At 40.8% G+C, this 23,849-nt stretch overlaps 1 protein-coding gene across 1 annotated transcript; it reads right to left on the bottom strand.

Moving 5' to 3' along the window:
* Positions 1 to 74: 74 nt before the first annotated feature.
* Positions 75 to 23,849, bottom strand: METTL17 (methyltransferase like 17). The gene is made up of 14 exons (XM_075263075.1): positions 23,739 to 23,849; positions 13,694 to 13,847; positions 11,771 to 11,917; positions 11,134 to 11,221; positions 10,041 to 10,122; positions 7,736 to 7,809; positions 6,789 to 6,883; positions 6,608 to 6,678; positions 5,492 to 5,599; positions 5,329 to 5,401; positions 5,123 to 5,169; positions 1,262 to 1,354; positions 982 to 1,169; positions 75 to 307 (listed from the first exon to the last, which is right to left on the bottom strand). Exons 1-14 carry the CDS (start codon positions 23,772 to 23,774, stop codon positions 211 to 213), a joined length of 1,353 nt encoding a protein of 450 aa, XP_075119176.1. The 5' UTR covers positions 23,775 to 23,849; the 3' UTR covers positions 75 to 210.

The following is a 23,849-nucleotide window of genomic DNA, read 5'->3' as shown; positions in this document are numbered from 1 at the left end:
ATATTTGAAATAAGATTCTGAATTATGTTTTATTTTGCACTAAAAGTTTATTAATAAAATGTGTGCCATCCCCTTAATGTTCCATAGAGACCAGAAAAACAATATTATCCCAACTTGTGGAAGAATAAATAGAAGACATCAATACACATATCCTGTTGGTCCTTTTTCTTCATCATATAGACAGTCTTATTTTATCAACTTTGATATTCGTTAAGAAGTAGTCTCAGTTTTATCACACTCTGTTTTATTAATTACTGTTGGCAGACGGTCCCCCCACTCACATTTTCTAGCACACCGGTACAGATCCCTAAAAAATAAAGAAAATACACATCTTCTAAATACATTTTAAAGCAGAACAGCTTTGGAGACAATTAGGATTTACATATGGAAAAAAACTTACTTAAAAAGTCGTTTAACGTTGTTACATTATTTAACTTCTACTGATCCTTACCTTTAGTTTGCTCGTTTTTTGAAGTGAATGGAAAAAGTGATGCATCTGCAGCAAACTCCATTTACAATGGCCATAAGACAGTGGATGTGGTATGCCCCACAGTATAACGTCTCTTCACTAATAAGGGATGGCTACACTGGTTCTTGTTACGAATTTTCCAATACTTTTTGGGTTTCCTCACCCACAAACGACTATGTCTTTAGACCCCAAAGTATAATAATCGAAGAAGCCCAGGGGAGGGGAGTAAACATAGCAAACAGTGTTATTTACCTACCACGGGCTCTGGTGTGGATCCCAGTCCTTTTCTGGCCTCCTGAAAGTCATCAGCGACTGCTGAGGTCTATGACAGGGCCTCAACAATCATGTGGGTCATGCGGCATCATAACACTTGTATATACGTGGTCCCTGATGTTATTTTTATCATTGCATGCCATTTTGACACTTTTCCAATATGGATCTCAGTAATGTAAATTATTACATAGCTTTTTAATTGAAGGGAAAAAAAAATTGTACATCATCTGTACACATACTTTCCATGTTTTCTGGTTGTGATGATATCATGGTGCAATTTTCCATCAGAGCAGCATGTATTACAATGGACATGGCGTGGCCTGCGCAGCACTGGCCCAACTACTCGTGGCCAAGTCTTGTCATTTTCACCCATAGGTCCACGTGAGAATATTAAGAAGGAAAACTTCTCCCAGCACACGGATGAGTTCTGTGGAATACATAGAACACATATTAAAGGCAGGAATTGGTAAGTAGAAAAGTAATATCACAAAGAAAAAGTATAGGTTATAGTATTCTCACCCAGCCAAATTTCAGTGGTTGATACTTTTGCACAAAATTACAGGGTACCTGGGAGCTTGCAGCAAGTTTAGGACATTCCATCTGATGTGGGCACTGATATTAAAAACAAACATATATTTAAATGTGATTCTTCAAGCACACGTTACAGACCATTTATAAATGCAGGAGAAAATGAAGACTAAAAACTGAGAAACAACCACAAAAGAGGTCTATACACTGTACCTATGATGCCATCTGGTGTTGACACAATATAATGACATTATCTAGCATTTTCCTTCTCCTGGTGATAGCATTCAGCATTTATTGATTAAACGATGAAGCTGTTTTACTAACAATGGCCCTTTCCTGTAGATACCAGAATTTCCTTCTATTGATTTTTATTAGTTATTGTATGTGCAAAGAATCAGTAATTTATTTGTTGTTTGGTGTGTCATTCTGTTATACTAGTGAATAGAGTCTTAGAAGGTGACAGGCAGAGTGCTGTAGTCCCTGTATATCGCCCCCAGATTCCTGACCTATGTGTGGTCCAGGGCAGATGTTGAGTAGACCTCAACCCAGGTGTGGGTCCTAGGCTAGTTACTGGACCATAAAAGACTGCAGAGCCTGCACATCAAGGCAGATCCTGGGAGTGGGAGGTGGTGTCTGGGTCTGTCCTGGAGAGCTGAGTTTTGGTGAGACCTAGGAATTGTGTTTTGTTTGATCGTGTGGCCAGAAAAAAGCTACATGTACAGTTAGCCTTATTTTGTATTAGTTAGAGCTCAGACGAGCAGGAGTTTTGTTTTACTTTGCCTGAAGTTAAGGTTGTGTTTTAATGTGGCATTATACTGTGGGTGGGACCATTAAAGGGTGGCTGGGGGCATTAAGAAGCGTTATTCTGTGGAGACACTAATGGGACAGTATTATGCCCTGTTATTATGCCTCCTCACTGTATACTCCTTAGAACCCCCCTCCCCCCATAAACACACACACATACATTATTCCCTATCAGTGTCCCCACAAATAATTAACATTAACGGGAGAAACTTTCATCTCCTGACCACTGTCCCCAAGACTTGATCCCTTTAACTAAGGGCCAGCAAGGATCAAGAATCATCCCTGCAGCCTGTGCAAGAGCTTCACATGTGAAGGCAGCAGGGATAATTACTGATCCCTGGCGCCACTACTGCAAGGGATCAGGGCTTGGGGATAGCAGGAGATGAAGGTTTCTCAGAGGTCTGGACAGGAGGTGGCAAGTTGAGTATCCTTGCTTTATAAGTGGCTCTCCATATTAATCCAGTACTGGTGTAGCATAATCAGACAATATGGAGGGGAGGGTAGAAGGGGAACCCAACCTTCTACCCCAAATGTGTTGAATTAGTTCCTTTTTCTCTCTGCTTCTTTGTCTCTTTTTGTTCACTTTTTAAGGGGCAAACGGTATTAACCGAACTTATCTATTCTAGGAACATCGGGGCGCGAAGTCACAGCCAGAATCTAGCCACTGTTTTTCTGGAACTATAGAATACCAGTACTTCTGTCAGGAAAATCCTGTTCTCAGTAAATGGACAACTCTGAATATATATTGAGCAAACAAGTTAAGGCCCCATGTTGTGGAAATGCTGCTGAAGAAAAAAAGTTACAGAACTAATAAAGTGAATGACATTCTGGTTCATCCCATCCACACACTGTGAAAATTAATTTTAATAAATTAATATATTAGTGACTGCTGTGTGGTCAACACTAATGACAGTTTGACTATTTTCTATACAAGTCACACCAATGTTGTGATACTATAATGCAAATGTAATGATGTCAGCTTGCCCCATATGACCACGGAGATCCAATCTCAAGCATTGGAGATCCCCCAGGGTGCATGATGTCAGCCAGAAGTCGGACCCTAAGGGAGTCTAGGAGAGGTGAAAGAGGGTGAGCACAAATTTTCTGAACCTTCCCGGGTACTCCATTTAAATATAATGGCATAAGTATAATAATAGCACTTTCAATTCCTGCCTGAAAGGAAACCATTGAATGAACCCATAAATATTTCAAAACTAATCTCATGAAGTTTGCCCATTTTTTTTTTTAAATATCTGTTGCCTATTAACTAGTGCACAGTTGGATCATTATTCCCATACCAGCTAATGCCCAAGGTTGTAGGTATTTTCCTTTGACTCCTGTAGAACTACTGGAGGGAATTTGATGCAGTGAATGTGTACCTAATAACAGTTCCTGATATCACCATTTATGTGTGTGTGGAGTCTAGGGGCTGATGTTGGAACCCTACACAATACACCGAATGTCCGTAATTCCAAGGTCTTATGACTTGGTGTGTTCACACAGTATATTTTGGCTTTATTGTATTTATGTTACTCTTTTAACTGACATCTATTAAGTTATAACAGGCTCTCCCCACCTCTCAGTGACCTTGTATCTGTCCTTACTAATAACTAGATTGTGAGTAAAGCTATGAGTGGCCAGTGTGTCTATCTTAGATGTGACATTATTTTGTACAAAGTGCCAAACACACATCTATTTTGATCCAATAGACAACATTTGGACTTACAGTTATGAATGACATTACGCTATAGGTTTGATCTCTTTATGAACGTTTCCATGTACAGTTCTTTACAGTATAGCTATGTTTTCAAAGTAATGTCTATTATGTTGTATGAACTATATATTATGTACCTGCTTTATTTTTCACAACCTCTTACCAGATTGATGCACACAGTATTTTTTTTTCACAGGTAAGCTTGATTTTTATAAAGGTTTTCCTTTAATGTATTATTACTGTGCCATCTAGTGTTGTGAAGGATAACTACACCTTAACTGTCATATGAAGACATGATCTGCAGTTTAGCAATTATTGAATTGTGACCATTTTTGGGGACTTTATCAATCTAGTATAAGACTAAGGTTCATAATAACAACAACAGCGACACTCTGTTACTGAACAAGAGGAAGAGATGGATTCAGATAGAAAGAAGCACATAAATAAGTTAATGGTAAATTATATATTGAGGAATTGGGTACATAATGAATGAAAAAAAAATAAACACACCAATGTACTTCTTTAAAAGACTTACCGTATATACTCGAGTATAAGCCGACCCGAATATAAGCCGACCCCCCTAATTTTACTACAAAAAACGGAAAACTTATTGACTCGAGTATAAGCCTAGGGAGGAAATGCAGAAGCTACTGGAAAATTTCAAAAATTTAAGTGGTTGGAGTTTTGGGGTGCAGTAGATGTTGGATGCTGGGAAAGGGGAGGGGGTGTTTTGGTTGTCTGTCTGCCCCTTCCCTGAGCTTGAGGACTGTTTTTCTTCCCGCACTTGGAATTCAGTCTGGCTGAATATAGGGGATCTGCAGTGCTCCTATTAACCCCTTCTCAACGGAACTGCAGATACCCTATATTCAGTAGACCAGGCACTTTCAGACACAGGGATTCCCAATGTGTATAATGTGTTTCACAGTCATTTTTTTACTTTTGTATGTATTCTAGGGAAAGGAGTGATTTAGAACTTTTATTTTTTTTTTTTATCTTTTTTTTTGCACTATTTTATGGGAGATTCTATACATTAATATTGTGGCTGGTCATAGACCCCCCTAAAAAAAATTTTTTTTTTTTTTTTTTTGCTGACTTGAGTATAAGCCGAGGGGGGCTTTTTCAACACAAAAACTGGGCTGAAAAACTCGGCTTATACTCGAGTATATACGGTACATAGAAATCTCCAGGATTAAAACATGAAGTATCTTGGGTGAAAAATTAAATAAGGAGTATGTTTGCAAGGTTTTTGTGGTTTATAGGTGAACATTACTGTATTTAGAGGAAATCTTTATGCAAATAAAGGTTTATAACAAGCAAAGAATTAGATTTCTTACTGGTGCAAACACATAAGGTGGACGGTGGTCCCAAACTTCTTTGTCACCTCCCTGTATGAAGAAGAAAAAAAAAATGTTTATACAAAGAACTAATTTTTATAGTAGCAAGCAAATGCCAGGATAATAAATTAAATCCTTTTAATTTTACATTGTGCATATAGGAACTGAATCTGAAATCTAGATTTATTTGGCACCTTGGATGTTACCTGCCTTTAAAACAATATCACGAGCCTCCATTAAAAGCTGGTGTCCTTCCCGAGTACCATTTTCTACCAGCACCTACAAAATCATGATGATAAAGCCAAAGACATAATAAATGGTAACAATTAATAACCCAGTGGAAAAATACAGTAGCTAAGATATACTAACCAGGAAGCCACCTGTTTTCCTCCATAATGTCTGGATGATTCTCTCCCGTTCGGCAAAGCTTGGAAGTTCATTTAAAGAGTATGCAGATACAACTAGGTCAAACTGTACCTGGATAAGCAAAACAGCCCACCCAAACATTACATAAAATAGAAGCAAAGCATGGTTACTGTATAAATAAAACTGTCATTCACAACCATAACTGATGATACAGATCGGTGAACTCGGCTTTAGAAATCTAATAAAAGTGATGGGTGTCAGAATAAGTACTTTTTCATGTACGGGTATACATAAGGTGTCATTTTTTGAGGTGGGAGGGGGGTAATGCTTGCAATCAAAGCGGGCACAAACTTCGGGCATTGTCGCCAGATGTCTGCAGTGGATATCCACCAGCTATGAGCTCCTGAATGGTTGCCATATTTAAATACCCGCCTTCTGCCATGCTATCACAGCATATGTTAGGAATCGGTTAAGGATATCTTCCCTGGATATCTTTCTTGAGGGTAGCGATATTGCAGGTTTTAGATAGTAGATGTTTGCTGTTGGGGCATTGGTCCAGTGATTTATTGAGATTGACATATTAGAATAGGGGAGGAATTTTTCCCCTAAAAAGAGGAAGACTTGTTTAACACCATTGCTGCCTGGTCATTGCTGTGCAGGCTCCTTTTTCTTTACGTAATTGTGTGCTCACCCTAAAGCTTCCTTCTGCCAATCATTGCTTGTCTGTGAGTATAAAAGTCAGCTTCTCTAGCCACTACCTGCCCGTGCAATGCCTTTCTGTGGTGTCACAAACACTGGGAATACTTCAAGAGGTAGTGTCCTGGCAGACTCACAGCAATGAAGTTCAGATCCCTGAATGGGGGTTAAAGGATGACACCTAGGAACATGCTTACACAATGCTCTTATAGTGTGTCCCATAGCCATTGAGGTTTGCCTTCCTCTGGATCAACATTGCAGGATAATATGAAATAATGGATACATTAGATGGACATGCATTTTTCCAGTCTTACTATATTACTATGTAAATGAATTTTGAAAATCAGACTAGAGCATTCCTCCTTAACCATAAAAAAATGTTAGTGCTCGGTGCAGGACAAGGTTTACACCACAAAGACTTACCTTGGGTGAAACTGGCAAAAACTGCCTAAAATGAATTCCAGAGATGTGCATTTCACCTTTTTCTGACCCACCTGTGTATAAAGACAAAACAGAGGTTAATGCAGGTAATGACTAGAATGTCATAAAGACTTTATATAAGGGTATTATAACAAGTAATTCTAATTAAGTTAAAGTACATTACCCCGCAATACCAGTTCACTGAGAGTATTCATTGATGCAGAGGAATCAATACACATATATTCTTTGAGTTTATTACCCCATATGCTATGGGCTGCCCTAGAAAAGAGAACAAAACAATGTATCAAACAGACCATTCTGCAATGTTATATTTCCTCTATGCTCTACTCACATGACCAAGCCAAGCCTCTGCAGTGTTTGAAGGACCAATTCTCTGCAATGGGTAAATTGGTCCATGAAAACGAACCTGATAGTCCAATCACAGACAGCATTTGGGGTTTTGTTATCTTGGACTTCAGTAATGACAAACTACCTTTGCTCACCAGATTTATGCCAGTCAAGCTTTATTGATTTAGTTTATTTGTATAGTGCCAATATACTCTGCAGTACTTTACAGACGTTGTCAGTAACTGTCCCATATAGTGACCAACAATCTAAATTCCCTCTTTCTATTGCCAATGGATGAGGCTGATTTGGAGGAACACTCCTTCTGTCACTGTGAACTGTAGTACTCAACTTCCACTAATGTGAATATCCAGCTTCCAGTATGTCTATCAGTATGGTGATAAGATCATTATAATTTTCTATAGCTATAATGATGTTTTTTTCAGGAACAGAAATAGAAGCTCCCGGATGTGAGTTTATATATGTGGGCATTACCTAACTGCATTGAGGAATTTTTTTGCTTGTTTTGTTGTTATCACATCCAGTAATAAGACACAAGTGAAATTATTCAGTGTTTCACTTAATGAGAAATGAGAAACCGATGGCCTGCAGATGCAGCTTTAACAACATGTAGTAAATGGCACAACCCTCATTCTGAATCCACAGCCCTGCCTGGGATATTTGAGAATTATGGGTGATTATCAGGAGTCAGATCCCCATCTGATCACTACAGAGACAGCAATAAAAGGACAATCCTCACAAGACAACCCTATTTAGTTTGCTTACCATGACACTGATCCAACACCAGATCCAAAATCCATCAAAGTCTGTGGGCTGAACTCAGGAATACGCTGAGATATCTAAAGGATCATAACACATGAACATTATAGTACAAGTTCAAGAAATATTAAGCAAAAACAATCTATGTTATGTAGTGTATATACTGGAGTATAAACCGACCCGAATATAAGCCGAGGCCCCTAATTTTACCACACAAAACTGGGAAAACTTGACTCGAGTATAAGCCGAGGGGGGAAATGCAGCAGCTACTGGAAAATTTCAAAAATTAAAATGGTCGGAGTTCTTGGGTGCAGTAGTTGCTGGGTACTGGGGAAGGGGAGGGGGTGTTTTGGTTGTCTGTCTGACCCTTCCCTGAGCTTGAGGACTGAGTTTTTTTTCCCTCACTTGGAATTCAGCCTGGCTGAATATAGGGTATCTGCAGTGCTCCTATTAACCCCTTTCCGACGGAAGAGGAGCACTGCAGATACCCTATATACAGTAGACCGGGCACTTTCAGACACAGGGATACCTAATGTGTATGTGTTGCACAGTAATTCTCTACTTTTATATGTATTCTAAGGAAAGGAGGGATTTAGAACTTTTATTTACTTTATTTTTTTTATTATATTTTTTTAAAGCTTCTTTTTTTAAAATATTTTATGGGAGATTCTATACATTACTATTTCATGATCAACATGTTTTTATACCTTGCCTCCCCCCTCCTATATGTACTCTGCTGTGCATATTTGGGTATGGCTGTTTGATAGGTTTTATCTTTTCTCTTGTTATGTGTAAATATATATATATATATATATATATATATATATATATATATATACACACACACTACTAATAATATTATAAATGTGAATTTTTTGGATGCTTGTGTGTTTGTTACCCAATCACGCAAAAACGACTGGACATATTTGGATGAAATTTGGTACATAGTTTGTAATCTTGATTAATAATTAGTACTTTTTATCCTGGTAAATGTCATGGCTTCACAACTGTTATGAATTTATATTCACATACTATATTACACTGCTCTTGTCAGCAGGACTCTCTCAGCTCATTGGAGTTTGCTGATAAAGCCTGGTCTGTTATCTCTCTATGTAAACACACAGATAACACTGAATCCATTGGGTACAAGCATCTGCATATTATCTGATTTGCTCCAGTGCTGAGAAACTGATATGAGAAAACCCCTTTAATCCAAATTGTTAGTTTGCCAATTTTAAACATGCTGGGAAAAAGAAAATCTAATTTGTCACAAAATTCAAAAACGAGAGCTATGAAGGTAGCCAGAAGTCAACAGAGTTCTACTCAAGCGGAGCTGAGTTGGATGGAGCAACCTAGACATCAAGCAGATCTTAGAGCAGCTGGATCATCAATGCCAACAACACACTCATTATGGGGCATCCCAGCCAGTTGCTGAAATGCCGGAACAATCACATGCACGGCGTGAGGAACAAGTTCAGCAGCAGGACAGCTTGAGAGCTGAATACAGGCAGATCATCGACGACGACAACACGCAGATGAAGTCGTGGGCAGGGATTAGTGTGTGTGTATATATAGCGTAACGCCAACACTATAAAGCCAGAAAACTCATTAATAAAAAGGATCTTTCAAGTCCTCATGAAAGTGCGGTTTTATATACCGCTAGAAAGCCAACAGCGCACTGAATTCACCACACTGTCGACTTTCTCGGTATGAACCCCGCTGCTGGAGAGTTCTGTGTCGTCAGTTTCAGCACTGATATTTCTCCACTCTCAGAAGGGCGTTCCTCACACAAAAATTTGGCTAAAACTCATTCAAACCAATGGACTTCCCCAAATTTGTATCAATAAAAAGCACATTTGGTCCCACAAAGAAAAGATGTCTCATACATCACTGTACACGGAAATATTTTTAAAAAGTAACGGGTGTCAGAATATGGTGACTCAGAAAAAATTTTAGCAAAATTTTGGATTTTTTTTTTTTTAAAGGGTTAAGGAGATTATAAAAAAAAAAAAAAAATATTGCCAGAATAATACCAACCCAGAGAATATAGGTGGTATGTAATTTTGACTGCACAGTGAACGATGTAAAAAAAAAAAATTGGAACAATGTCTCTTTGTTCCGTAAAAATGAAGCTCTTCTATTGCTCTGTGAATGCAAAAACAAAAAAATGTTTTTTAGAAGTCAAAACTAAAATTGCAAAATGCCTGTGGCAGAAAGGGTTTGAGATAGCATTCTAGCTAAAAGCATTCAGTATATAAAAAATATTAAAAGGTGTGAAAAGTCAGGATTTCATTATCTTGCATCTCTTTACCTCTAGCAGAGCTCTAGAAACGGCGGCAAATCCTCCATCAAATCGGGCAGCTAAATATACTAAGCCGAACTGCTCTGTGTAGCTGTGACAAAAAGATTATATCATCAGTAAAAATGCACTGCGGAAACATTTATTACATAGATGATGGGCCAGAATTACTAATCTTGTTCATTATTTAGCGTCAGGATTGCACCCTCCATGTCTCTCTAGCTATCCTGCCCTTCCCTACCTACTCAGCCCAACCCCCGACCCATATCATTGCTTCTTCTTGTGATACAGACGTGCCTCCTCCTGTACGGATTCAGTCTTCTCCACCAGCGATGATCCACCTCTACTGCACGTGTAGATGCGCAGTAGAGGTGAATTACCAGCAGCAGTGCACACACTACTTGGAGAAGAGTAGAACATTCTGCCGAATCATTCCAGAGGGAGGAGTCGTCTCGCTGGAAGAAGCATGGAGGGCAAGTATAATGGGATGGATGGGGGTAGTAGGAGTGACGATCCGTTTCAGGAAAAGGGGAAATCAATCGTCAATGGACAATCAGAAAATGTCTCTGGGGCAGTCAGATGACTATACATTTTTGATTACTATGTTATTTAGAAAGTAGAAGGGGGAGGGTGTTTAGATTACTGTAGGGATTTCAAGTTATCCCTTGTATATTTGTGCATTAAATTGAAAAAAAAAAGTTAATTTGTGCTGTTAAAATAAGATGTGGTCTTTTGCCATATGAAGTGAGACTGATACAGAAATGAAAAATGACAAGCCACCTCCTGGAATTGTTAGGCATCATGTGCTGCATATACCAATAGGATATGAAAAAAAAAACGGAGATATTGTGCACACACCACACATGCAGTAGCTGACCAGAATGCTTAGAGATGGGTATAGTGTTTTTTTTTCTCAATCCTGACACACTATAGGGGGTTGTTCTGCCTTCTTCTACCATTGCAGGATTGGATGATAGATTCAACATGTTCTTTTATATCTACCGTACTAACAGTGAATCTATCCTTGATGTCTACATTTTTTTTTTTTTTTTGAAAGGCATCTAAAGCACGAACGCGATTTTTAGGACACCACATGGCTTCTTACCTTAAAGGCTGCCAGTGATAAGTATTCTTTCGTAAGATAGTCAAAACATCATTTTTAAACTTCTCTTCTTTTTGATAAATATTTAGATCTGTTAAAGAAATGGAAAGATTATTAAAAGTCTTAAAATAAAAATATACCGTATATATTAGAGGGGTTGTCCAGGAATTGGGTATGCTTTTTTTTTTGTCAATTTTAACATTTCCCCTGGTCTCCACAAGGGTGGCACCAATTTCTAGACAACTCCTTTAACACCAACAATAATTACAACAGTAATATTGGGAGGAATTATTTCTATACTGCACTCACCACCTTTATTATTTGGGGCTTAGAACAATGGCCTTCGTCTCCGGCAGCCAAAAACAATTTGGAAAATTTACTGCAGATACAGTAATATTATCATTGATATGATCAGCGACATTTACTACAATAACCTGCAAAACCTTACACATTATGGAAACATCTCCTATTTATTTAATTATTTTTTTAATACCGAAAGATGTCAGTTTGATAAAACAAAATGTCTCTTCAATGAATTTCTGTAAAAATATCCAGCATTCATTTGTCCATTAATGTTCATGCAAACGTGGGAGCAGTCACCACTACAGGAACAATGAAATGAGATGTTTATTGCAGTTACCTGACTGAAGGCCCGTGTTCTCTTTAAACTTCTCTTCTAGTTTCACTGCTTGTTCTCTTAAATCTCTATCCTCAGGAGGGCGTTTTCGGCTCCATAAGTAGTTATTCAGTGACTTGACATGTTCTTCCAACTGTTTGACAGAGTTTCCTAAAAGACGCATAAGTTATGTTAACCACTAGAGATGAGCGAACAGTAAAATATTCGATATTCGTTTCGAGTAGCCCCTCAATATTCGACTACTCGAATCGAATATCGAATCTTATTATAGTCTATGGGGGTAAATTCTCGTTTCAGGGGTAGGCAACATTCGATCAAGTTATACTTACCAAGTCCACGAGTGAGGGTCGAGCTGGATCCTCCAAGAGGTCTTCTCCGTGCAGCGTCCCCGCGGCATCTTCCGGCTCTGAATTCACTCTGCCAGGCTTCGGGCCTGGGCAGAGCCGACTGCGCATGCCCGCACTACAAGAAAATGTAGTGCGGGCATGTGCAGTCGGCTCTGCCCAGGCCCGATGCCTGGCAGAGTGAATTCAGAGCCGGAAGACGCCGTGGGGAAGACTTCTAAAGGTAGGAGAAGAACCAGCGTTGATTGGTCGACTGTATAGCATTCGGCCAATCAATGCCGATTCTGCATCGAACCTTTTCATTCGAATAGCGAGTGGTGCTCGATCGAGTACGAGTATTTCGAATACTGTAATATTCGATCGAATACCTCTCGCTCATCTCTATTACCCACCATTATTGTTTTTGTTTTGCCATGTGCTGAGAGCCATAATTTTTTTTTTTACTTTTACATATGTGATTTATATTTAACCTTTTCTTTAGTGTCAGTGTGTGAGACTTGGTTATGCAATATTCTGATCGCTGTCACTAATCCACAGAATAAATTTTTAGTATGTGATCAATGGGGGTCTGACACCTTAACCCTTCAATCAGCCCCTCTGGCTGCTTCCAAACGCAGCTCTGCTTGAATTTAAATAATAGGATCAGAACTGCAGGTATAGTACTGTATAGTACTGGAGCTGGGATACTGCAGCTTTGGCTCTATTTCCTGAAATAGGAGCAAAGCTGCTTCTGGCGTGCAATTCTCGTGACACTTCATATCGCAGATGAGCGCTGTCGTTTGGACTCAATCCGTACAGAGGTGCTTGTGTTAGCCTATACCCTTGTTGGTAACCATATATCTGGGCATCGACCTCCTCCACAGTGTCTCCTGAGAAAGCAGAGGCAAAATGTATGTAGGTGTTGCTGATGGAGGTCATAAGCCTAACTGATATTTTCTCTGTGTATCTTTGTCTATCTACCATCTAATTTCTGTGATACATGTGCAGGTGGTATCTAATTTCTTATTAGTCTCACTGCTGAGTTAACTTTTGTTGTAAGCACTGACAAAGCACTTTATCTATGTAACTATACATGTTTCTGGGCTTGTAACATATATTGCAGCAATCAGTGGCGTAACTAAAGTGTTGTGGGCCCTGATGCAATCTTTTGTCTGGGGCCTCCTACCTCATCCAAGAAGAGAATTCTTGATGGTGATAATTACGGGAGCTAAAGAGTTTAATCAACCTTAGGCTAAGGCCCCACGGGTTTAAAATAAGATTAGCGGTGCCTGAATAGCCTTTTTAAAGGCTATTCGCGCATATGTGGGGCTCATACAGCATAATTTTGCTGATAGAGCCCCTTTAACTATACATGAACTAATGTACTGATAATATTATTTATGATATGCATGAATTTTCTCTAATGAGATCACAATCTTTACCTAATTATGTGTTTTTTAATTGTGTTTTTAACTTGGCAACAGTGTTTAGGCTTATAATATAAATTATTGTATTTTTGATATAACAGATGCCAGATCTAGATCAGCTGATTCCTACATTTTGGGTACAGAGAGTAAAAGTAAAAGATCCAACTAGCACCTACTTTGTAATAAGACTTTAACAGCATCTTGAGCCTCACTTGGCAAGCGGGCCATATTGAGTCGTAGAATTCCAGGGTGTTTCCGATGAGGAACTCTAGATAGAAAATCCGTGGAGTTGTCAATTTGAGGCAGTGGTGTGGTCACTGAACTCAGCGCCTGTGTTCGAGCAGAATAGATAAATTATTATGTACAGTTCTACTACCAAAAAGTTTCCACATAAAATTATTTTTCTATAGCCAAAAGTTTGGTTAAGCCATGCACAGTCATATTCAGGATTCAGATTCCAGGGATCCCTAATGTGGTGTCCATAGAATTCTATGGCCCTATACTATACACGGTGTGCCACAATTAAATGATCACACTGTACACCAACCGTCTCTGTCCCGTCCCCCCCCCAACTCTACATTAATATGACAATCAAACAGCATTTTTAACCATTTAAAGGGTTTTCCGGCAACTTGGCTTTCTAAAATTGTGCCTAACGGAACGTTTTGCTGTGGGTCTTGTAAGGCATATGCATTTAGTCTCAGGGGTTTGACTTTTACAAGTTAATCTACCTATGTTACCTATAATATATGTGACTTTATTAATTGTTGAACTATGGGCCAAGTGTATGTGGCCGCCTGCCCCCTGACCCAGGCGTTATGTTGGGAAAACCTCTAGGGAATTGTGTCATCGTATCCTGGAGCATGTGGGCAGTATGAATTAACAGCAAAATGAACTCTCAGAAAACATGTGTAGGTTTGTCATGCAGGAGATGCCAAGACATTGAAATTTTATGAGATTGAGTATATTAGACCATCTGGACAGAGAAGAGATAAGGATAGGAAGATTCTATGGAAAGAGGCCCAGATTGAAAAGTCTGAAATCACTAGGCCTAAATGATAACATCTCTTTCTCCTGCTTCATCTAGGGCACTATCCTTACCATCGAGGTATCCAGACAATAGATTTTAACCATCTAGAATGATCCATGAATGTCTGTACCATTAAGCATCATATGTTTGCTATTTTAGACATACAATTATTTGGATTAGAGCTGTAACATCCTAGATTTTATCTAGGCCCCTGACTTCAATAGAATATATCTGTAGTACGGGGCACCACAAGGTACAGTTCTTGCCCCATTTCTCTTCACACTGTACACTGCTGACTTTAGATCCCACTCATCCAGCTGTTACTTACAGAAGTACTCCGATGACTCTGCAATAGTAGGCCTTATCACTGATGGTGACGATAGGGAATACAGAGACTTAAACCAGGACTTTGTTGAATGGTGCCAGCAGAACCACCTCAGGATTAATGCTGGGAAGACCAAGGAGATGGTGGTGGACTTTAATAAACGGAGAGGTGCTCCGACCCCGGTGGAGATCCAAGGGACATGCATTGAAATAGTCAGGACCTATAAGTATCTGGGTGTGCGCCTCAATAATAAACTGGACTGAGTTGATCACCTGGATGCGCTGCACAGAAAGGGCCACAGCAGACTCTACCTGCTCAGGAGGCTGAGGACCTTCAGAGTCCAGGGGCCACTTCTTAGGGCCCTTTTCAACTCTGTGGTTGCTTCAACCATCTTTTTTGGTGTGGCCTGCTGGGGGAGCAGTATATCAACCAGGGACAGAAATAGACTTGACAGGCTGATCAGAAGTGCCAGCTCTGTCCTGGGGAGCCCCCTGGACCCAGTACAGGTGGTGGGTGACAGAAGGAGACTGTCCGTGATGAGCTCCTTGCGGGAGAACAAATCCCACCCCATGTATGAGACCTTGATGGCACTTAGCAGCACTGTAAGTGATCGTCTGCTTCACCCCAAGTATGAGAAGGAGCGCTATCGCAAGTCCTTCCTTCCAACCGCGATCAGGCTGTATAATCTACATCAGACCAAGCGAAGATCACTCCACACAGAAAACTAAATGATTATGAAGTCTTCTTTCTTTCTTCTGTTCCTTAGCTGCTATGGACTCCTAGTATATCTTCTCAGCATATGTGTGTCTACTTCCGTAATATATTACTGTGTATTATCCTGTACCTGTATTACTATGCTGCTGTAACATATTGAAATTTCCCCACTGTGGGACTATTAAAGGATTATCTTATCTCTTATATACTCATACTAGGTGCTTATACCTGGTCTTTTTGTCCTTCATTTGCTATCTATAGCAAAGGATGACTGTAATAACAGGATTTATGCCAGTATTGGGACATACGTAGGGGGATACACTATTGATATACATATATAGATTTCCCAATATGAAGATTCAGGCATTTTTGTCAGGATTCTTGTTTGTGTGGTATTAGTAAAGTTCTACATTATCCCCATGGTAATACTTCCATGGTAATTCATATGGATGCAATGGATGGACCGACCTGTTTGGGATACAGGCCGAAGGACAGCGCTCACCCGGACATACCAGCAACTTTTTTATTATTGGAATGAGAACGTGGCACAATGCGTTTCGGACCACTGATGGTCCTTTCTCAAGTGTACAATTGCTTAAAATGACACAAATAAATACATCATAATTAAAAACCCTCCATTCTCTAAAACATTTGTACAGTAAGTGACATTTATGCACACACCCAAATAAAATCTGTGTGTACACCCAAACACGTTAGCCATATATGTCAATCAGAATGGCTAATATAGCCATGTTTCCATGTTACATAGTAACTCCTGACATTAGGTCGGTGTTACCACAAGCTATGTGAGGAATGGGCCCGGGCTAACTAACGTGCCTATTTGGCAAGAGATGGTATATCATAGATTCATATGTCTACATTTATAAAAGAGCCAGATATACTAGCCAAGGTGATGAATACTAACATAACAGAGTATCAAAAGTGTCAAAAGTTCTCGCCCAAATAAATCAGCAGTAGCAAGAGCAAAGGATGGTGACTGGATTAAATACAAACAACACCAGTGACATGAATAAGCAAATCCAGATTCCTATTTGCCAGTGTCAATCTCACATAGACCAAGTGTGGCCTGATGATATTAAAAATATTGGGCACTAAAAACGTGTGCAGACAAATTATAAAAGCGTATACTGTATATACATAGAAATCTTTAAGCCAACTAGTGGCCTTACCTTGTCTGGATGGCTCAAGAGCTTGTCCATCCAGGTCAAGGGTCATCTATTTAAAGTTCATTGGTGGAAGTGGGAACATTTTCCCACACTCCTATACTTCCACAGAGGACCCAGAGGCCAAGCTCACACGTGCAGGCCCGAGTTGGCATCTGGGGTATCTCATAGCGCATGTGTAGGGAAACGGACACTTGTGCATGGCATGTGCATGAGGGTTCAAAGCCCTGACGGCGGGAGACTAGGTCCGTCGAGCGGCGAAGAGAAATTACTAGGAGCGTGCACTAGCGCATGAACGCTCCAGGCCTCGTTGGCAAAGGAATAAGCCAGTCACCTGGCCAAACAAAACTGGAGGAGATACACCATAGCCCCAGCAAAGAGAGCAGGTTTGGGCGGGGCAACTGTTCCCATGGCACCAGTAGGACATTTTGTCTAAAAAAAAAAAGGAAAAAAGGCCAAATTGGGGTGAAGGATGAATGAGCATAAAACCAATAAAGGCCAGAATATAAGGGGCAAATTATTGATAAACATAAAACGATTTGCAATAGCCACTTTGGATAAAACATAACTGTAGTCCATACATTAGGATGCATAATAAATGTAAGATCAGAACCACACAAAAGCCATGTCCATGGTAATTCCTATCTCAGTTACGGTTTTATTTATATATGCATGAGTAGCTAGAGCTATTGGGGCTCCAACTGACCTCATCAGTTAGCATGGTCGTTTTTTTTTTTTTTTTGTACATCTACTGTGATCTAGTTATGTCCAGAAACTGGACATTTTTCCTGGTACTCTGTATTAAGTCATGTGTATATGTTTCCCTTTAATGCATTCATGTATAGTAGATTTGAGGCCAATTGTAAACTCACCGTGAAGTTGGTTATAACACTTATAAGAGGGGAACTGTTTTGACGATCGTGCTAAAGTATGTTTCCATTCACCTCTTTATACATCAATAATGCACATCGGCCTGTTACTCTGGGATCAACATAAACTAAAAACAGTGATCTTATCCATACCTTTAGGTGATTGGGGTTCACCTTATTAGGACGGCTGATTGCCATGTTTCCTCTACCATAGATCAGAAGAGATAGTGGCGTCTTGCTACCATGACAACAAATCCTGTCTAAGTAGAGTGGTGTGCCCATGTGCCAGGTTTGGAACCGTCACCGGAGGGGCAGGTCCGGGCATCACTATGTGACCGGAGTGTGGCCCAGTCTTTTCACACCGAGCTCCGGCCAGGGCACTGGGAACTGCAGTTCTCATCACATCTAGTGGACTGTAGGGCCTCTTCGTGTGTATGCTGGTATTAGGAGAATAGGGATATCACTCTCTTTAGAGGAGTACTCTATGAATAGCTGGGGACAATGGAAATAAACTGAGGCCCTCGAAAGTGAGATCAGATGTTAAGCTGTACACAGACCCGACACAGGGCTCTATGCATTTACCTTCGATATGCTGGGAGGGTGATACATTTCCTCTCTGTAGCTTTACCAGTAATATGGTTGTTTGCGTACTCGACTATCAATAGGAGCAACTTGATCTAAAATAGTAGTCCAACGCGATTGGCAATGTCTTTTTGTCAGTTGGCATTGCAGTTAACTGATCACGTCCTTTTTGTAGCTCTATCACCAGCGTTGTGGTTACAGCACTCTAGGAACAGCGACTCATTTGTTTAAAAGAGATAACTGACCTAGAATAAGCGGTTCAGCGCTTTTTTCATGGCGAGGATTGTGGGTCACCAATTACTTCCTTTTGTGTTTTTGGAATTTTCCATTTTTATAACATCTCCTTCTTCAGCAGTATATGCATGTACCCTCATAATTGGGCCTTGTTCATATATTGTGTTTACCTTACGGAAATATGTACTAGCAATTTGATACCATACTATACGGGGGGTTTTTTACTGATAAGAACACTAAATTATTGGTATTGTGTTTTACTTATGGCTGATATTGAACTAGTGGCACCACATATTACTGTCCCTACTGTACACAGATACCTACATATACCATTTATGTGAATAACCCCTGGGGTATAGAGTATATTAAATATCCTCCTGAGGAGACTAGAGGATATGAGGATAACATCTATAGCTGCTTTATCTATGTATCTATCTACTAAGATGCAGAATATTCTGGAAGACATTGCGCATAAATGGGAGGAGTTGGTTAATGGTTTGGTTATCTCTAGAGATGAGTGAGTAGTTAAATACTCGATATTTGATTCGAGTAGTCCTCAATATTCGACTACTAGATCGAATATCGAATCCCATTATAGTCTATGGGAATAAAATGCTCATTTCAATGGAAACCAATATTCGACAAATGGGAGTCACCAAGTCCATGAGTAGCAGGAAGAGAATGTTGAGGAGGAGCAAAGGAGAGTGCGGTACTTGGGCAGTCAGCACCGGGAACTATCAAGTAAAAGCAAAAGCTGTACCCCGCGCCTGCTGACACACCATTAACCCTGTAAGGTACATCTGTATGATTATGGGGACACATTATTATTATGGGGACACTTGTTTTCTGGCGTAAAGGATTAAAGTGCGGTACGTATATGTCACATATCACATCGTTCAAAGACAAGCCTCCTGCAGAACCAGCATTGATTGGCTGAATGCTAGTATAGTATTCAGCCAATCAACGCTGGTTCTGCAGGAGGCTCGTTTTTGACGAGGCGGAGTCTAAGATCAGACCATAATGTAGACTGCATATTTAAGATTAGAGCAGTCTACATTGTGGTCCGACCTTAGACTCTGCCTCGTCTAAGACGAGCCTCCTGCAGAACCAGCGTTGATTGGCTGAATGCTATACAGCGCTGGATCTGAATCGAATTTTTACTGCGAATAGCGAGTAGTATTCGATCGAGTACGAGTATTTCGAATACCGTAGTATTCAATCGAATACCTACTCGATCGAATACTACTCGCTCATCTCTAGTTATCTCCTATGCGTAGGAAATCAGTAGTAACCAGAAATCTTTTGTGTAGATACAGTGAACGCATTCACTTATCCTATTGGACAGATTTTAAGTATTTGTATTTCACACATATTTGAGCTCTACTGTACATTTTATTAAGACTTAGTAAAGGTTATGTTTTAACCTAAAGGGGTATTCCCATGTACATGATCATATCTATATCTGTAGATATTGTAAGCCGATGGCTGGTCAGATCATGGAGGGGGTGTACATCTCACTCAGACTACTAAGGTGGGTGAGATGAGAAAACTCCAGAAAGAAGGTTTCTCAGCAGATAACTATTGTCTGCTGAGGATTATTTCAAAGTTCCTGTTATTGTGCTGGATTTTTTAGGAATGGCAGGTAATGGGTTGATAATGGGACCTGTCATTCCACCCCCCTCCAGTCCACACTTTGGAGATGTTCCAGCAGTGACTCAGCTGCAGAGAGTCTCCTTGTCAAGGGAGCTTAAGAAGTCAGTTCCAGCAGAAGACTTTGGGCAGAGCTTGGCTGGAGAGCCAAAGAAAGAGGTCATATTTTTGGAGCTGTGTCCTGAGTGATTCAACTGGATTTTGATTTCTGTTAGGTGAGGAACCTGTTCTATGTTTAGTTAGAGCCTAGCCGGGCAGGTATTTAGTTTTGTATTGTTTCCTTTTGATGCTGCACTACCTTTGTGAGTGAAAATAAACTCTACCTTTGTTTTGGACTAAAAGAAACTGGACTTGTGTGTCTATGCCACCCCTCCAAGCAACCCCAGACCCTGACAATATTTAAAAGTTAAACATTTTTGCAAATATAAGTAATTAAAAATTCTACAAAGTTTTAAAGATTTTCTCTAACTTTCTTAGTGGTGACAGTCTGTTGTCTTGATTGGTTGCCAATGGTTACGACCATTAATGCAGAAACTTTCTATGGTCTGGGTCTTGCCAGGAACCCAGCCATGATTTTCTTATTGTAGCCGGGTTATCAGGCAGGGACACTACATGTATGAGAAGATATCCCGGCCACAATAAGGACATCATGGCTGATTTTCTGACCTTAGAAAGTTCCTGCATTCATGGTTGTATCCATTGGCAACCGATCAAAATAACAGACTGTAACCACAAGATATTTAGAGAAAATCTTTAAACTCTGCAAAATGTTTAATTACTGATATTTGCAAAAAATGTTTAACTTTTAATTAACTACAGATTTAAAAATAATTATGTATATGGGAATACCCCTTTAAGCATTACAGCTTCTGACTTAAACCGGGACTTTGTTGAATGGTGCCAGCAGACCCACCTCAGGATTAATGCTGGGAAGACCAAGGAGATGGTGGTGGACTTTAGTAAGTGGAGATGTGCTCCAAACCCGGTGGACATCCAGGGGACAGGCATTGAGGTAGTCAAGACTTAGAAATACCTGGGTGTGCTCCTCAATAATAAACTGGACTGGGCTGATCACTTGGAGGCGCTGCACAGAAAGGGTCACAGCAGACTCTACCGGCTCAGGAGGCTGAGGGTCTTTGGAGTCCAAAGGACACTTCTTATGGTCTTTTTCAACTCTGTAGTAGAATCAGCCATTTTCTTCGGAGTGGCCTGCTGGGGGAGTAGTATACCAGCCAGGAATAGAAATAGACTTGACAGGCTGATCAGAAGGGCCAGCTCTGTCCTGGGGAGCCCCCTGGACCCAGTACAGGTGGTGGGTGACAGAAGGATACTGTCCGTGGTGACCTCCATGCGGGAGAATAACTCCCATCCCATGTATGAGACCATGACAGCACTGGGCAGTACTGTCAGTGACAGACTGCTCTACCCCAAGTGTGAGAAGGAGCGCTATTGGAGATCCTTCCTCACCTCACAACCGTGGTCAGGCTGCATAATCAACATCAGGCCAAAGCGGAGATCACTCTGCACAGAGAACTAAATGATTCTGAAGTCTTTCTTTTTATTTGTAGTTGCTTTGTAGTATCTTTATCTTATATTATCTATGCTTCTGTAACATTAAATTATCCCCATGGTGGGACTAAAGGATTATCTTATCTTCTGTACATGTAAGTAAGAGAGCTTGTTTTTTGCAGGACAAGTTGTAGTGTTTCATGGCACGAAGGTATAAACGTCTCCCTGGTTAAGTTCTATTAACTCTTTCTGTGAAGTATTAGAAAAAAAATCCAGCAACTCTGCCATTATCTTTTTACGCTAAAAATTTTGCACTTTTCACCATGTGGCTTACATAACCTCATACATTTTTTTGGTCACATCAATCCCAAATTTGTATAGAAAAAAAAAAAGTTTGCTAGGGTGGTGATGTCTGGAAAAGGGAATCTCCTCCCACTATAGCCATTTAAATGCTGTAGTAGCAATTGCAGCATCTAAAAGGATAAACACACAAATCAGAGGTTTTTTTTGATCTTGGACATTAGGAGCAGGCGCCTGGCTTTGTGTACACAGCCTGACACCTACTTCATACAGAGAAGTAGATCCCCCCCCCCAAGCATTCTGATTTATATAACGTAGAAAGTAAGGGCTCGGTCACGCGGTGCAAAAGGGCGCGAGTTCTGGCGCCGAATCCAGCCCCTCACAATAGAGGTCTATGTAGACTGCTAGCTTATTTTTTCTGTGAGCGGTATGTTCCGGCTCACGGAAAAAAGAAGCGAGCTGCCCTTTCTTCAGGTGAATTCCATGGTTGAGTCAGCCCTGGCGTCCGCCTCGCCACAATAAATGCAATGACCATGTCATTATTGATACTGCATGCAGTCTCTTTCAAAGCAGCAGTGTGATGTCAATATAGTCACATAAAAGTGGTACAAAACTGCAATGACATTGCACGGCTGCTATTAAACAGACAGCATGCAACGTAATGACTATAGAGATCAGTTAACCTGTGCAAGCATTGTACCTTTAAATAGCTGATCTGCAGGGTACCACGTGTGGACCTATTACTGATGATGTATACTGTAAACTTCATCACTACCAGATTAAAATTTTAACCAGCGGACTCCTCGAACGCAGATGTGAATAGGGCCAGAGACATCTTCTCTCTGCTGATTTTAGATGGAATCTGTGTGTTGTGAACCTAGCCTGATCTATAGTACCAGGTCTGGCCACTGCACAGAGTACAGAACTGTCAGCTGATCAGTGGAGGAATCAGGTGTTGGACACTCGCAGATCTTTTGTCTATTACAGTACCAGGACAGCTGCAAAAGCTTATATTTTATTCTAACGAGAATTTCCCCGGAAAATCCCAACAAGACAAGTAAAAGCTTCTGCAGTCCTAGTACTGTAATAAGAAAAGAGCGGAGGGAGAGTAGTCTGACTTGGGTTATGAGGCGCGCACACCGGCCATCTGCCTCATCTCAGCCATTGGACTCAATCAGCCAGCCGTGAGTCACTTCCAAGGTCCGGGGAAGAGGCAGCATCCTCCGTGCGGTGATGCGGAGGAGCGGTGGGCGGACCTCAAATCAGTGACCCGCCTACCTCTCCACATACCGCCCGGCGTCTTTTGCATAGCCCCTCCCACATAACGGACCAGTCCACTCCAGCGTGGGGTTTCTGGGGACTCACTCACCCGATGTCGGGTGACGCCCTGTTAGGGCGGCGAGAGGCTCTTGTCTCAGACCTTCCCGGAGGTGGGGTAGGAGATGACATCACAGATGTGACGCACTCAGCACGTGACCTCAGCATTGAGCTTCCCTTCCGCTCGTACACTAAGCGCTCACGCAAACTATTTATACGTCCCTGGATTCAGGAGGGTTTAGCTTAGAGCGATGCAATTACACTGAGGGCCGCTACATTCCCGGGAACATACTGTACAGTCTACCCGCAGCTACTACCCCCGGACAGTAAATAGGATTGTTCACTACTCCATAGCGCTATAGAATGAGCCATCCCAGCAGACCTTGCGCCACACATATGCAAATAACAGGGGCGGGACTATGGAAAACGTGTTTACTTGGTAAGCCTGACATTTATACAGAGCAAACACACTTTCCATGACCGGAGAGAAGCACGTGACTGACTCACCCGAAACTGCGGGAACCGGGTTCGTAAGGCCAGCATAGTTCGCCCGTTCAATGTCAGAGCTGTCTCCACAGAATGCCAATCACATGGCCGCCTTCACGACGTAGCCAACCA

The sequence above is a fragment of the Leptodactylus fuscus genome, chromosome 1, assembly GCF_031893055.1.
Source record: "Leptodactylus fuscus isolate aLepFus1 chromosome 1, aLepFus1.hap2, whole genome shotgun sequence".
NCBI classification, from domain to species: Eukaryota; Metazoa; Chordata; class Amphibia; order Anura; family Leptodactylidae; genus Leptodactylus; species Leptodactylus fuscus.
Note: the sequence above shows the minus strand (reverse complement) of the source record. Positions and strands in the feature narration are given on the sequence as shown.